We start from the raw sequence: 15,514 nt of genomic DNA, 5'->3' as shown, positions 1-15,514 counted from the left end.
CCCTCCCTTTTCTTTCTTCAAAAGACACTCTTTCAGTGCCTGCAAGCACGCTATTCTCTGCAAAGTCTTTCCTCCTCCAAGCCGCCCCTCCCTTTTCTTTCTTCAAAAGACACTCTTTCAGTGCCTGCAAGCACGCTATTTTCTGCAAAGTCTTTCCTCCTCCAAGCCGCCCCTCCTTTTTCTTTCTTCAAAAGACACCCTTTCAGTGCCTGCAAGCACGCTGTTCTCCTAGTTTTTAAAATGCAGTCTTTCCCCCTCCAAGCCACCCCTCCCTTTTCTTTCTTCAAAAAAGGGGGGAAAAAGAAACCCCTTCATCCCAGCAGCAGCGGCTTGGGTTCGTAAGGTGAAAATAGTTCGGAAGAAGAGGCAAAAAAATCTTAAACACCGGGTTCGTATCTTGAAAAGTTCGTTAGAAGAGGCGTTCGTAAGATGAGGTACCACTGTATTAAGCGGAACACTGGCTGCCTTAGGATTGGAAGCATAGCTGAAGCCCAGGCTTGTATTCCAAAGTCCTCCTCTTCCTCAACCCTTTGATCACCTCAGTTCCTTCCCTATTTCTCTGGGTCCCCACATGATTTTTCCCACTCGCACTGGGTCACTGCCGTTCTTAGACCTGACTCCCACCCCAGCAGGCCTCACAGCCTCCTCTTCCTTGCCTTCTAAAGATCACTGAACCTCATTTTGGGAAAAGAGGGAAGGTCGTGCATCTCTGAGATGCATGACTGTTGTTGGAGGATCCATCATCTTCATTGTGCTGCTGGAACTCATCCCTGGGCCATGCAGTGGATTTGTGGAAGCAGCTGCCATTTTGCCATTTGCTTGACCAAAATAAGGGCTGTTTCTGGGTCGTTGACCTTTAGGAAAGTTAAGTTAGTTAAGTTTATTGGGAGAAACTGCTGCATTTTGTTACCTTAGAACTGTGCAGACAGTTTTTAGAGATTGTGGGTTCACTGAAAATGATGACTGTTTCCAGGAGGTCTTCAAAAGTATAAGTGTTATATGCGTGATGCGTGTGCTGGGAATGGGCCCAAAGCCGTGTGAAAAAAACCAAGTACAGTGGTACCTCGATTCTCGAACGCCTTGGTTTTCGTACATTTCGGATACCGAACAAAATTTTCTGCAAAAATTTGCTTCAGTATCCGAACAAAAATTTGGATACTGAACAGAAAATTTTGTTTACTATCCGAAATGTAAGATCTGAGGGGACGAGGTGAGAGGGAATGGGAGCCGGAATCCTGACACGCCCCTCCTGGCCACCCTCTTAACAGCCCCTCAGTCTCTACCTTGTAACTGCTCCAAGCTGCAGGAAGGGTAGGGCTGGCTGCAATACCGGCAGCTTCGGGGGGCTCCTTTCCTCACCGGTTTGTTGGTTACCTCCAGGCAGCTGCACCAAGTTTTTCTTTCCCGGCAGTAGCAGCTCCGGCGGCTTCTCTTCGAGAAGGAGCAGCAGCGTCAGGAATGTCACGTGATGAAGGGGAGCCGCCGCCGGCGGGAAAGAAAAAGTTGGTGCAGCTGCCTGGAGGTAACCAACTAAACCGCTTGGGAAAGGAGCCCCCCGAAGCTGCCGGTATTGCAGCCAGCCCTACCCTTCCTGCAGCTTGGAGCAGTTACAAGGTAGAGACTGGGCGGCTGTTAAGAGGGCGGCCAGGAGGGGCGTGTCGGGATTCCGGCTCCCATTCCCTCTCACCTCGTCCCCTCTGATCTTTATCCCATAGTAAATGGAGGAAATACTTTAGATTTAATTGGTTCCCAGCAAGTCATTGGGCTGGGAACCAATTAAATCCATTTCCATTATTTCCTATGGGATAAATTAATTCGGTTCTCGACCAAATTGGTTCTGGACCACACTTCTGGAACGGATTGCGGTCGAGAACCGAGGTACCACTGTATAAAATTTCATACGTAAGGGCTGTTCTGCCTTGCAGATGGACCTGATGGGGAAGAGCTGTAGGAATATTGAGGAGAAAAGGGATTGTGGTTTTGATCACAGCATCTCCAGGTTTATCAGCTACTCCTGCTGAGAACTCATTTTTTGGGGAAGTGCCTGTTTGTTTCCCTTTGATGGCTGCTGTATGTATTTGTTGCAGCGGTGGCAGGCACCAGATGGCTTAGGTGGGTGGGGGAAGAAAAGGCGGCGGCAGCGGGCTCCGAGAATTAAAGGGGAGGGATCGGAAGGCTGGGGCGGAAGCGGAGCTTTTATTTAAAGAAGCAGGACGGCTGGTGTAGAGGGAGGGGAGGAGAGTTAAGATGCACAGTACTGTACATTGGGTGGCTGCGGGAAAACCTGTGGTGTTCAAAAAAAAACACGGAGTATTTTTTAAATTAATATTTTTCAAAAACAGGTGGTATAGACTTTTGCGAAAGTCGGACCAACGAAAGTCAAGGGACCATTGTGTTGTCAGTGTTGTTATGAAAATTGGGTATGGCAAGATGCTCAGAGTTGCTCCAAACTCTGAGATGTGCAGTCAATAATTTTTCTAATAAAATTACGTGAGGATGGGTGGAAGGATCTTTTTCTGGAAATCCATGCATACTCCACCATGCAAGGATTTTCATCCCAAAGTGTATGGTAGTATTCAACATATTATTCCTAAGATTTATAACTCTAATTGAAAATGAACTTGGAGAATGAGTATGTAAAGAAATGTATGATTCAGTGGACAAAGGAGTTTGGATATAATATAATGCTTGAACAATGGGAGAATATATAGAGAAGAGTCTTCGGAGAGGGGTGGCATACAAATCCAATTAAATCTAAATCTAAATTGTAAAATTTACATTAAAATATAGTTTAAAAGGAAAATGTTATAAAATAATGTACTGTTGGGATCTAACACTGGATAAATTGTCCATAATGCATAAAGGCACCTAAAATGAATATTGGAAATGTAAAGAAGAGCATTTTAGCATTTATGGTGGACATGTGACAAGGCAAAGAAACATTAGAATAATATACACATCTTACTACAGAAGACTCTTAAAGTGAATAGAAAGATAAACCCTAATAATAATCATCATCATCATCATCGCAATCCCAGGGGACAGCAGAATTGAGGAGAAGCAGCTAGAGAAATTAGTGAAATACGAAGATCTAAAAATCGAGCTGCAACGACTGGCATAAGCCCGTGAAAGTGGTCCCAGTGGTACTTGGCACGCTGGGCGCAGTGCCAAAGGATCTCAGCGGACATTTGAAAACCATTGGAATTGACAAAATCTCCATCTGTCAATTGCAAAAGGCCGCTTTACTGGGATCGGCAAATATAATTCGCTGCTACATCACGCAGTCCTAGGTGCTTGGGAAGCGCCCGACTGGTGATGAAATACGAAATCCAGCATAGTGATCCTGTTTGCTGTGTTGTATTGACATAATAATAATTTATTAGATTTATATGCCGCCCCTCTTCGCAGACCTGGAAATAGTTTTCCTTTATGTTTAAAGAACTTGAAAAAAATTAGAAGCTTGATGTTATATATGATGGCGGCAAAAATATTTTATGCAAAACCTGGCAGAATATTTTCAGTTGCAAAACCTGATGGAATTAGTAGAGATGGCTAAATTGACTGCTTTGATTAAAGAAAAGAACATGATTAATTTTGTTTCTACATGGAAATTGCTTTTGCATGTGAGGTAGGAAAGAAATGTAACTTTGATTTTGGGTTATTTTCCTTAGATAGATAAGTAAAATATTGAGGTTTTATGTTACTATTCCGCTGCACCAAAGGGAGTTGAAAACAAAGCCATTTTTTTCTCCTTTACTCTACACTTTTCTCTCTTCTCCTTTTCTTCCCCTATTTTACCATTATTTTCATTTTTTTTACTTCTGCATTTTGTATTAATAAAATATTTGTGAAAAAACACAAATTCTTAACAAGTGGTTGTTGTGGTTAGCTCTGGCCCTGCTCCTGCCCCAAGGACTGTGGATGTGGGGGAGACATCCACATGCTGCAGGCCTGTTTTGCCCCCGGTGGAATCTGCTGATGAAGGCTCTTCTGACCAAGAAGACATGAGTGACAGGGAGGAGGAGAGTGTGGCAGACAGCTCAGAAGGAGATCAATTATCTAGCTCCTCCTTGGATTCAGAACAAGAGTTAATGATACAGCCAGGCATGAGGAGAGCGATGCATAGGCAACAACAACTGAGAGATTATTATCAAAGAAAATGAGGCCACCTGTGGTTGGGTGGGGCTGTGGTAACTAGTGAGGCTGCTATAAATAGCAGCCTGTGGGTTTGGCCATTGTGGAGGATTATCTGATCTTTGTGTTTCATGACTGCTTTACTGACTTTGACTTTTTGTGTGCTGATTTTTCCCTGCTTTGAAACTAAACCAGAGCAAAGTGTGTTTCACTTTGTGAAAGAAGAAGGACTGTGAATTGCCTCACAGCTGCAAGCTAAGTATCACAGAACTGATAAGGGCCTTGTACAAATTACCAGTTTGTTTGGAGACGAGTGCTCTTTGCTATACCAAAAGAGGGCTTGGTTTAAGTAAATTTTCATTATAAAGAACATTGTTTTGAATTTTCAAACGTGTGTGTATCTGAAATTTGTACCTGTGATTTTTTGGGAGGATTCTACCAGAGAGCCCGACAGAACAGTGGTTATTATGAAACGTATCTGGAAGTGCTATAGATAGATTATCCAATTTCAGATATGTGATACAAAGAGAATTACAAATACACGCACCTAAAATATTTATGTGTGGGAAATCCATATGTTTTCAGATTGAAAAATGGCCTATAATAGTTACAGTCATTGTAATTTTAGAACGTTTCCTTATAACAGCTTAAACATCTATGCAGATTCTCAATCATCCAGGTTATGGTCATCCAAAGATGTTTTTCAAAGGGCAACTGGACCTTTTTTTTCCCCTTGAGGATTTTCATTTATCATCTACTGTGCTTCTTCAATTTTGAAGTAACTCCAGTATCTTCTTGGATGAGAAGCAAAACATTTTCAAGGCGAAAACCAGTTGTGTTTTCAAAAGCATCTTTGTGACAAAAACCTGAACATCACAGCTTGGAGATCCATTTTGTTCATGCACGACTTAGATGAAGAAATTGAAGGGGAACTCATAAAATTTGCAGATGGCAACCAGTTGTGGGTAATAGCCAACACTTTAAAAGGTAAACCCAAGATCCAGAAGGATCTTGGCAGACTTGAACATTGGGTCCTTTCCAGCAAAATGCAATTCAGCGTTGGGTAAAATAAGGTATTAAACAGGCAAGTAAAGCTAAACGCACATCTATAGAAGAGATTTTAGAATACTAAAATACTATATACAGTACAAGGTTGCAGGAACTGGATATATCTAGTCCAGGGATAGGCAAAGTTGGCTCTTCTATTACATGTGGACTTCAACTCCCAGAATTCCCGAGCTAGCATGATTGGCTCAGGAATTCTGGGAGTTGAAGTCCACAAGTCATAGAAGAGGCAACTTTGCCTACCCCTCATCTAGTCTGGGGGCAGGGATGGGTTCCTCTCGGTTCAGACCAGTTCACCTGTAATGTTAGGTATCCACTGTTGATGTCATGATGATGTCGTCGAATTGAGTTGGTGCTGGTCCATGGGCACGCGCCATCTTTTTTTCTTCTGAGCATGTGCAGAAGCCAAGTTTCTGGCACTGCATGCGGTCGTCAACTTGTTTTCGACTTTCTTTTTTTAAAACAAAATTGAATAGACTGACGGCAGAAAAAGACCTCATGGTCCATCTAGTCTGCCCTTATACTGTTTCTTGTATTTTATCTTACAATGGATATATGTTTATCCCAGGCACGTTTAAATTCAGTTACTGTGGATTTACCAACCACGTCTAATGAAAGTTTGTTGCAAGCATCTACTACTCTTTCAGTAAAATAATATTTTCTCATGTTGCTTTTGATCTTTCCCCCAACTAACTTCAGATTGTGTCCCCTTGTTCTTGTGTTCACTTTCCTATTAAAAACACTTCCCTCCTGGACCTTATTTAACCCTTGGACATATTTAAATGTTTCAATCATGCCCCCCCCTTTTCCTTCTGTCCTCCAGACTATACAGATTGAGTTCATTAAGTCTTTCCTGCTACGTTTTATTCTTTAGACCTTCCACCATTGTTGTAGCCCGTCTTTTAAAAAAATATTTTTCTTCTGAGCAAGTGCAGAAGCTGAGTTTCCGGCACTCGTAATATCAGTCACTATCTTGAGGAAGCACACCGGCGAGGTACATTAGAACCCAACCCTGCGTGGATCCCCTCAACTTTTTTGTCCAAGAAATGGTGCATGGCTGCAAAATAGGAGAAGAGCATTTTCCTTGCCTCCTTCCTGTTTTTATTTGATTTTCCCTCCCAACCTGACAGGAAAAGGAAGTGAGTGGGCGGGGGGAAGGAGATGAGACAGGGAACATTGCTGCCAGCCTTGGATAAGTCTCCAAGATTGGATCTCTCTCTCTCTCTCCCTCTTTCCTCCCCCCTCCCTCTCTCTCTGTCTCCCTCACACATACACAGAGTTCTTTGGGATCTCAGCAGATATGGTCAAGAAAAAAGGATGGGGAATTTTACTGCACCCTATATTTTCTTTGGGGTCTCAGCACAGATGCCCCTCAGGATTGCAAGGCTGAAGGCTGAAAGAGAATAACTTTACAGTAGTCAAGTGAACATGCATAGGCTTTACGTAGTTGAGAATTTTAGGAGCCAAATGCCATAAAAGTATGAAGCTTGAAAACACTGTTAGTCTATGTAAAAAGGATGTTGAGACTCTGTGAAGATTGCAGAGAAGAAGAACAAAGATGATTAGGGGACTGGAGTCATGCATGAAAGAGATGAGAGAGGAAAGTGGAGGAAAAGAGGGGAGTTCCCTCTCTCCCTGCCCCCATGAAAAGAGAAATGAGAAAATGAGGGAGCGAGAGAATGAAAGACAGGAAAGAGAAACATGAGAGAGGAAGGAAGAAAGAGATGAGAAAGAAAGAAAAAGATGAAAAAATGAGTGACAGATGAGAGAGAGAAAGATGAGAGCCAGAGAGAAAAAATATGACTTTAGCAATCGAGTTGTCGAAGCGTGAAACTCATTACCGGACTCAGTAGTGTCAACCCCTAACATTTCTCCCTTAGACTATCCACAATTGACCTCTCCAGGTTCCTAAGAGGTCAGTAAGGGGCGTACATAAGTGCACTAGTGTGCCTTCCGTCCCCTGTCCAATTCTCTCTCCTTATCTCATATATCATCTACCTTTTCTTCCTTTCATATATCTTCTCTATTTTTATATCTTTTCTTTATATATAATACTTAATGTCTATTCTCTTCAATATGTATTGTGCATTGGACAAAATAAATAAAATAACATAAAAATAAATAAAGAAGAGAAAGAGATGGGGGGAAGAGAGAAAGACACAGAGATACCTGTTTAAAAAAAGAAAAAGAAAAATAGCTCTTTGAGTGTTTAAGGCTGCAGACCCCTAGGTTAGGCAAACACCATGGGCGTGAAGTGAATCTTGTCATTAAGCGAACATTCGTCCCCTTTGGGCATTTTTCACCAGAAACCAGAGGAAATTGTAGGGGACATTCCCTTCTGAGGACGCTTTCCTTTGGTTTCGTCGTTCGAGTAAGAGGAAAAATGTGTGTGTCTTTTTGGGAGACTTGAAAGAAAAGGTATAAGATAGTCATGGATCAAAGCTATTCCTGTGCCCGGAGGGAGTCGAATACGACTTAATGGCACCGAAGAAAGGACGGTATCCATGACAGCATCTTGCAAACGCTTCAGGTAGGACGAGGGTGATTTTCAACCTTATGTCGTTAGATGGCGCCCTACAAAGAAGCAACACTGCGCGCCTAGAAAGCCGAGAATGAGAGAGCATCGCTAGTTACACCGGAAGGTGTAGAAAGGAGGCCGAGCTGCAACAAATTGATTGCTAGAGAGGAGGAGGAGGAAGTCCGTCTTCCGGTTCACCCACGGGAGGAGGATGGCATCGGCGGAGCTTCTTGTGCCGTTTGAAGGGTCGAAGCGGCTCCTGGGAGGTGAGTGGAGGGCAGGTCGGAGGAGAAGCCGGGCCTTTTGGTTTACTCCACGGCCTGGAAGGAGCGAAGGGACAAGAATGAAACATGGGGGCTGCTGCTACTGCCCATTCTTTCTCCCCCAAAATGTTTTTATCCTTTTGCTACATGATGTAAAGTTGCTGCCTGTGATTTTCTGCTGGCAGAATTTGGGAGATTTAAAGAAATCTTGACATATTTTTCATGCATCTTAACCACCTCACCGCCCTCACCCTTCACGTAACGCTTGAACCCTTGTGGGTTTTTTTTTGACACGTTGTTTTCCTGGCAAGCAGGAGTTTCATGGGCAAAAGGGAGATTTTCATCGGATTTGTTCACCATTTCATCTGTTAGTGACACCACCTTTTAAAAAATAGATGAAAACATTTGAGCGAATGCACTTCTGAGTCGTTTTGCAGACTGAAACACACATAATTGTTCACATAAATAAATTTTAGGAGGGTATTTCTGTGTTAATAGGAACGAATATTCAGTGCATCCAGACAGTATTCAAACCCCTTTCCCTTCTGCCAATTTTTTATGCTGCAGCCTGATTTTACACCTGTTGAAATTCATTTTTTCCTCATTTAACTACATTCCTAATAAAAACAGAATTTTAGAAATGTCTGTAAATTATTTTTTTTTAAAGACCTGAAATATCACATTGGCATAAATATTCAGATCCTTCACTCAGTACTTTTTTGGAGCACCTTTGGGCATGAGGCAATAAGCTTTGCTCATCTGGATTGGAGGATTTTCTGCTATTCTCAATAATAATAATAATAATAATTAATAATTAATAATAATTATAACAACAACAGAGTTGGAAGGAACCTTGGAGTCCCACCCCCTGCTTAGGCAGGAAACCCTACACTACTTCAGACAGACGGTTATCCAATATCTGCTTAAAAACTTCCAGTGTTGGGGCATTCACAACTTCTGAAGGCACCTGTTCCACTGATCAACCCTTCTGACTGTCAGGAAAATGCTCCTTAGTTCTAAGTTACTTCTCTCCTTCTTTAGTTTCCCCCCATTGCTTCTTGTTCCACACTCAGGTGCTTTGGAGAACAGGTTGACTCATTCTTCTTTGTGGCAACCCCTGAGATATTGGAACACTGCTATCATGTCTCCCCTGGTCCTTCTTTTCATTAAACTAGCCATTACTAGTTCCTGCAACCGTTCTTCATATGTTTTAGCCTCCAGTCCCCTAATCATCTTTGTTGCTCTTCTTTGCACTTTTTCTAGAATAAATTTATTTTTCTGATCATGGCGAACAAAACTGAATGCAGTATTCCAGGTTTGGCTTTACTAAGGCCTTATAAAGTGGTATTAACACTTCATGTGATCTTGATTCTATCCTTCTATTAATGCAACCTACAATTGTGTTGGATTTTTTGGCAGCTTCTGCACACTCCTGGCTCATATTTAAATGGTTGCCCACTAGGACTCCAAGATCCCTCTCACAGTTACTACTGTTGAGCAATGTACCACATATTCTGTACATCTGCATTTTGTTTTTCTTGCCTAAATGTAGAACCTTACTTTTTTCACCATTGAATTTTATTTTGTTAGATAGTGCCCATTGTTCAAGTTTGTCAAGTTCCTTCTGTATTTTGCATCTATCTTTTGGGGTGTTGGCTGTTCCTGCCCGTTTGGTGTCATTTGCAAATTTGATAAGTTCCCCATCTATCCCATCATCCAAGTCATTGATGAAGATGTTGAAGACTACTGGGCCTAAAACAGAGCCTTGGGGTAGATATAGTTCCATTGAGCACTACACGTTGAGTGCTGTTAGTTAGCCAGTTTTGAATCCATCTGGAGGTGTTGTTGTCCATCCCACATTTTTCTACTTTATTTAGTGGTAGGTTATGGTCTTCTTTGTCAAAAGCCTTACTGAAGTCCAAGTAAACCACATTGACAGCATTCACCTGGTCCACTAATTTTGTCTTCCTTGTAAGTCCTCTCAAGCTCAGTGAATTTGGATGGTGACCATGGAAGAAGAGTCGTTTTAGATGCCTCCAGACAGTGTTCCCTCTAATTTTTTTTTTTTGGGGGGGGGGGGCGGAAAAGTATAGTGTCTGAGCGGGAGTCCCTTCGGGACTGGGCCGCACAGAAATAATAAACAAACAAACAAATAAAAAACCCACCCTGTTTTGCCTCAGAGAATTTCAAAATAAAATACTGTATTGTGTGTCTATAACAGTGAGCTCATAAAGGGCAACTCTATCAATATCAAAATGCCACTTAAATAGTTGAGCTAGTTTCAAACTAGATTTTGATTTTCTTTCTCTCTTCCTTACTCCCATTCTTTTTCTTTCTCTTTTCCTTCCTCTCTTTTTTCTATCTGTTTCTCTCTTCCTCTCTTCCTCTCTCTCTCCTTCCCTCTCACTCTTTCCCTCTCGGCTTCTGGGCAGGTTTGGAAAACTCTGAGTTGATGATGATTTTTAAGTGAGCGATTGCTCACTGCTCATCTTAGAGGGAACTATGCCTCCAGAGTTATTCAATAGAGCTCAAGTCAGAGCTTTGGCTGGGCCCCTCTAGGATGTTCACAACGTTTATTTATCTATTTATTTATTAGATTTCTATGCCGACCTTCTCAAGGTGACAGAGCAACTCAGGGCTAAGTCCCTCCTATGTTGTCTTGGCTATGTCTTTGTCATGTTGAAAAGTGAACCTTCTGTCCGGTGTGAGGTCCTCAGTGCTGTGGAATAGGTTTTCTTTTTTCCTTTTTAAAAAATATTCTTTATTAAATATACAATTAAAAAAAGATGAAAGAAAGGAAATGTTAATCAAAACAAAATAGAAAAACGATAACAGTACAAATGAGGTAATGAAGGAGTACAATTTCTATAATGGTGAATAGTAAATACATAATAAAAGTACGTTTAGTTTAGTAGTTTAAAGCTTTCTCATTACATACGTAGGCTTGATTCTTAATAGATTAATCAATTATATTCATCTCTGAATGAATCTTATGTAGTCACTAGTCGTACTTTCTTGTTTTTTGGTTCAGTTTTGGTTCAGGAGAAGGAAGGTAGATTAGAAAGGAAGGGGAAAGGGGAGGGAAGAATGGGGGGAAAAAAGAAAGGTGAAGGTGAAGGAAGCATGAAAAAAAGAAGAAAAGAATGAAACGGTATGGTAAGAGTGAAAAAAAGCAAAGTAAGATAGAAGAAAAATAGGAGGGAACCAGCGAAAGGCCGGTATATCATTTTCATACGATGTTGAATCCGCATTTATCGTTGGTACATTATTCCTTTTCTTAGCGTAGTTGAAAACTTCTATTGGTTGGTTTAGGGTTATGAGTGTAAATTCTTCCAGTGTTACATATGGGTTGTATCTTATACCTTGTATTGATTAGGGTGTCTTTTAAAGATTTATCATTCGATAATAAATTATTTTGTTGGGTTATTTCCTTTTTGGATTATTTGAGCAATTTTTTTCCCCCTTTCATACCATTTGTCCCAGACTTGGTAAAAGACCGTATCATCTCGATTTTGTAGTTCCGTGGTCAGTTTAAACATCTCTGCGTAGTCCATGATTTTAATTAGGAGGTTTAAAATAGTGGGTGTTTGTTCCTGTTTCCAGGATTCTGGAAAAATTTGAATTATACTATAGTAATCATCTTTGGTTTTCATTGAGGGTATCCCTGTATTTTGCTCCATTCAGCTTCCCCCCAAACCAGTAGCTGCTGCTGAAAAACATCCCCACAGCATCAGGCTTCACCGTTAGGGTGACATTGGGTAGGTGATGAGCAGTGCCTGGGTTTCTCCAGACATAATGTTTAGAATTGACAGCTCAATTTTGGTTACATCAGACCAGATAATCTTTTTAAAAAAATAATTTTATTTTTTTCTCCTTCAATGCCGATACATATGTTTATATTATTTTTTATAAACCCGAATAAAATAACCTAGATTACATTTCAAATTCTAATTTCACTTATTTAGTCTGTGCAAGTATTTATTTCAATGGGCTAATTTTGATTATATTAAGTGACAGCTCTTAGAAGAGTCCTGGTTGTGCCAAACTTTTCCATTTTACCATTATGGAGTCCTCTGGGCCATTAGGAACCTTTGGTACAGCAGAAATGTTGTTGTAGCTTTCCCCAGATCTGTTTTTGTTTTTAATAAATGTACAGCTATTTCTAAAATTCTGGGGGCCATGAACCAACAACAACCATGGCCAAATTGTATGAATGTCAAGCATGCATGTTTATTATGGCTTTTAATTATGGTTTATAGTTCAGATTCTATATTTGATTTCTTATTTACTATTTTTGTATTTTATGCTGTTGTTAGCCGCCCTGAGTCCTTGGGGATTGGGCGGCATTATTATTATTATTATTATTATTATTATTATTATTATTATTATTTATTGGATTTGTATGCCGCCCCTCTCCGTAGACTCGGGGCGGCTAACAACAGTAGTACAAAACAGCATGTAAATCCAATACTAAAACAGCTAAAAACCCCTTATTTGTAAAAACAAACATACAAACAAACAAACAAACATACCATGCATAAATTGTAAAGGCCTAGGGGGAAAGAATATCTCAGTTCCCCCGTGCCTGACGGCAGAGGTGGGTTTTAAGGAGCTTACGTAAGGCAAGGAGGGTGGGGGCAATTCTAATCTCCGGGGGGAGTTGGTTCCAGAGGGCTGGGGCCGCCACAGAGAAGGCTCTTCCCCTGGGCCCCGCCAAACGGTATAGAAGTCAAAGGAATGAAAGAAAGAAAGATGTCAATAAGAGCACATGTTTAATTGTTTCTTGTAATGTATACTTTTTTCTTTTTTTCATGTCAATAAGAGCTCTCTGGAAAACTGAGGACAAGCAACATTGGAAAAGAAAGCAAAGCGAGCCGAAAGTCAAAATATTTTCCATTTACTTCAGAAAATCACAAAATTATTCTCTTCCAGCAGTTGAGAGTCAAAGGACAGAAAAGTAGAGTCTGAGAAACTCAAGAACACATTACTTGTATTAAGGGAGATTATATTTTATTCAGAAAAAAGGGAATGCCTCTGGAGAAAAAAGTCTGTTGGATAGCCATATAGGGCTAACAGTGATGCAAGCCTGGCCCTACGAGGAGAATAAAGCTGGAATTAAAGCACCGGTAAACAAATAATCAAACATCCATTTGAGCTCAAGAATATCAGTTTTGGAGAAGCTGCTATCGTGGGAAAGGTCGAGATTATAAATCACAATTTATGCACAAGAGTATCCACAGTGTACAAAAGCCATAGCAATGCTCTAAATGTGACAAATGGTTTGATCTGAACACCTCTCTTAGGAGAGATGGCCTGTAAGTGCTCTCAATATTGTAAGTACTTTAGCAAGTATAGCAACATCAAGGACTTGCACCAGGGAGAAACTGTAAATGCCCAGTTTGAGGTAAAAATTTCATTAGAAATTTCCACCTCGTTAGACACCTGAAGACTCACCCCGGGGAGAAGCCCTCTGAATATCCTAACTGTGGATAAATTTTCAGGACAATTCCACCCTGGTAATGCACCAAAATACTCCCATGGAAGAGAAACCTTTTGCATGTCCTGAGTGTGGGAAAAGTTTCATTCAAAAATCCAGGCTTGTGAAACACCAAATGTCACACCAGAGGACTCACACAGGAGAAAAGCCGTATGAGTGTCCAGAATGTGAGAAATGTTTCAGTCAGAATTCCCGCCTTGTCACACACCAGAGGACTCACACAGGAGAAAAACCGTATGCGTGTCTGGAATGTGGTAAATGTTTCAGTCAGAATTCCAATCTGGTGTCACACCAGAGGATTCACACAGGAGAAAAAACGTATGAGTGTCCAGAATGTGGGAAAAGTTTCAGTCAGAATTCCCAACTGGTGTCACACCAGAAGACTCACAGAGGAGAAAAACCGTATGAATGTTCAGAATGTGGGAAATGTTTCAGTCATAATTCCCATCTAATGTCACACCAGAGGACTCACACAGGAGAAAAACCGTATGAGTGTCCAGAATGTGGGAAATGTTTCAGTGTGAATTCCCACCTTGTCACACACCTGAGGATTCACACAGGAGAAAAACCATATGAGTGTCCAGATTGTGGGAAATGTTTCAGCCAGAATTCTCATCTAATATCACACCAGAGGACTCACACAGGAGAAAAACCGTATGAGTGTCCAGAATGTTGGAAATGTTTCAGTGAGATTTCCCACCTTATCACACACCAGAAGACTCACACAGGAGAAAAACCATATGAGTGTCCAGAATGTGGGAAATGTTTCAGTCAGAATTCCCATCTAATGTCACACCAGAGGACTCACACAGGAGAAAAACCGTATGAGTGTCCAGAATGTGGGAAATGTTTCAGTCACAATTCCAGCCTTCTGAATCACCAGAGGACTCACACAGGAGAAAAACCGTATGAGTGTCCAGAATGTGGGAAATGTTTCAGTCACAATTTCAGCCTCGTGAATCACCAGAGGACTCACACAGGAGAAAAACCGTATGAGTGTCCAGAATGTGGGAAATGTTTCAGTCACAATTCCAACCTCGTGAATCACCAGAGGACTCACAGGAGAAAAACCGTATGAGTGTCTAGAATGTGATTAATGTTTCAGTCAGTATTCCAAACTGGTGTCACACTGGAGGATTCACACAGGAGACAAACCATATGAGTGTCCAGATTGTGGGAAACGTTTCAGTCATAATTCCCATCTAATGTCACACCAGAGGACTCACACAGGAGAAAAACCGTATTAGTGTCCAGTGTGTGGGAAATTTTTCAGTTATGTTTACAGTCTGATAACACACCAGTTATATTTACATTCTGATAACACACCTGACTCACACAGGAGATAAACTGTGTGAGTGTCCAGATTGTGGGAAAAGTTTCAGTAAGACTTCCTGCCTGGTGACACACCAGGGGACTCACAGCCTTGATGAAGGCTTACTACCTGCTTCTGTTGATCAGCAGAATGTTCATGATACAGTGGTACCTCGGTACTCAAACGCTTTGGTTCTCGTACATTTCGGATACCGAACAAAATTTTCGGCAAAAATTTGCTTCGGTATCTGAACAAAAATTCGGATACCGAACAGCCACAGAAAATTTTGTTTATTATCCGAAATGAGGGGACGGGGTGAGAAGGAATGGGAGTCGGAATCCGACACGCCCATCCTGGCCGCCCACTAAACAGCCTCCCAGTTGTGCTCCAAGCTGTAGGAAGGGGGGGGGCGGCTGCAATACCGGCAGTTTCGGGGGGCCTCCTTTTCTCAGTGGTTCATCTTGTTCCCTTTGAGCAGCTACACCAACTTTCTCCTTTCCAACGGCGGCAGGGGCTTTCCTTCGAGCAGCAGCAGCGCCGGGAACGTCAGTGGCTTCTCTTTCTCATGTCACGTTCCCGGCGCTGCTGCTGCTCGAAGGGAAGCCGCCGCCATCGCCACCGCCGGGAAGGAGAAAGTTGGTGTAACTGCTTAAAGGGAAGAAGACGAACCACTGAGGAAAGGAGCCCCCCCCCCAAAACTGCCGGTATTGCAGCTGCCCCCACCC

At 41.7% G+C, this 15,514-nt stretch overlaps 1 protein-coding gene across 1 annotated transcript in view; it reads left to right on the top strand.

The window, feature by feature from the left end:
* The window catches only part of LOC139159984 (uncharacterized), a 41,802-nt gene extending 26,616 nt beyond the window's left edge, over positions 1 to 15,186 (top strand). The window contains 2 exon segments of the mRNA XM_070737472.1: positions 13,527 to 14,536; positions 14,538 to 15,186. Coding sequence (XP_070593573.1) covers positions 13,527 to 14,536; positions 14,538 to 14,724 — 1,197 coding nt within the window. The 3' untranslated portion in view covers positions 14,725 to 15,186.
* The last annotated feature ends 328 nt before the right edge of the window (positions 15,187 to 15,514 follow it).

The sequence above is a fragment of the Erythrolamprus reginae genome, chromosome 2, assembly GCF_031021105.1.
Source record: "Erythrolamprus reginae isolate rEryReg1 chromosome 2, rEryReg1.hap1, whole genome shotgun sequence".
NCBI lineage: Eukaryota > Metazoa > Chordata > Lepidosauria > Squamata > Dipsadidae > Erythrolamprus > Erythrolamprus reginae.
The sequence above is the reverse complement of the archived record's forward strand: the minus strand, read 5'-3'. Positions and strand labels throughout refer to the sequence as shown.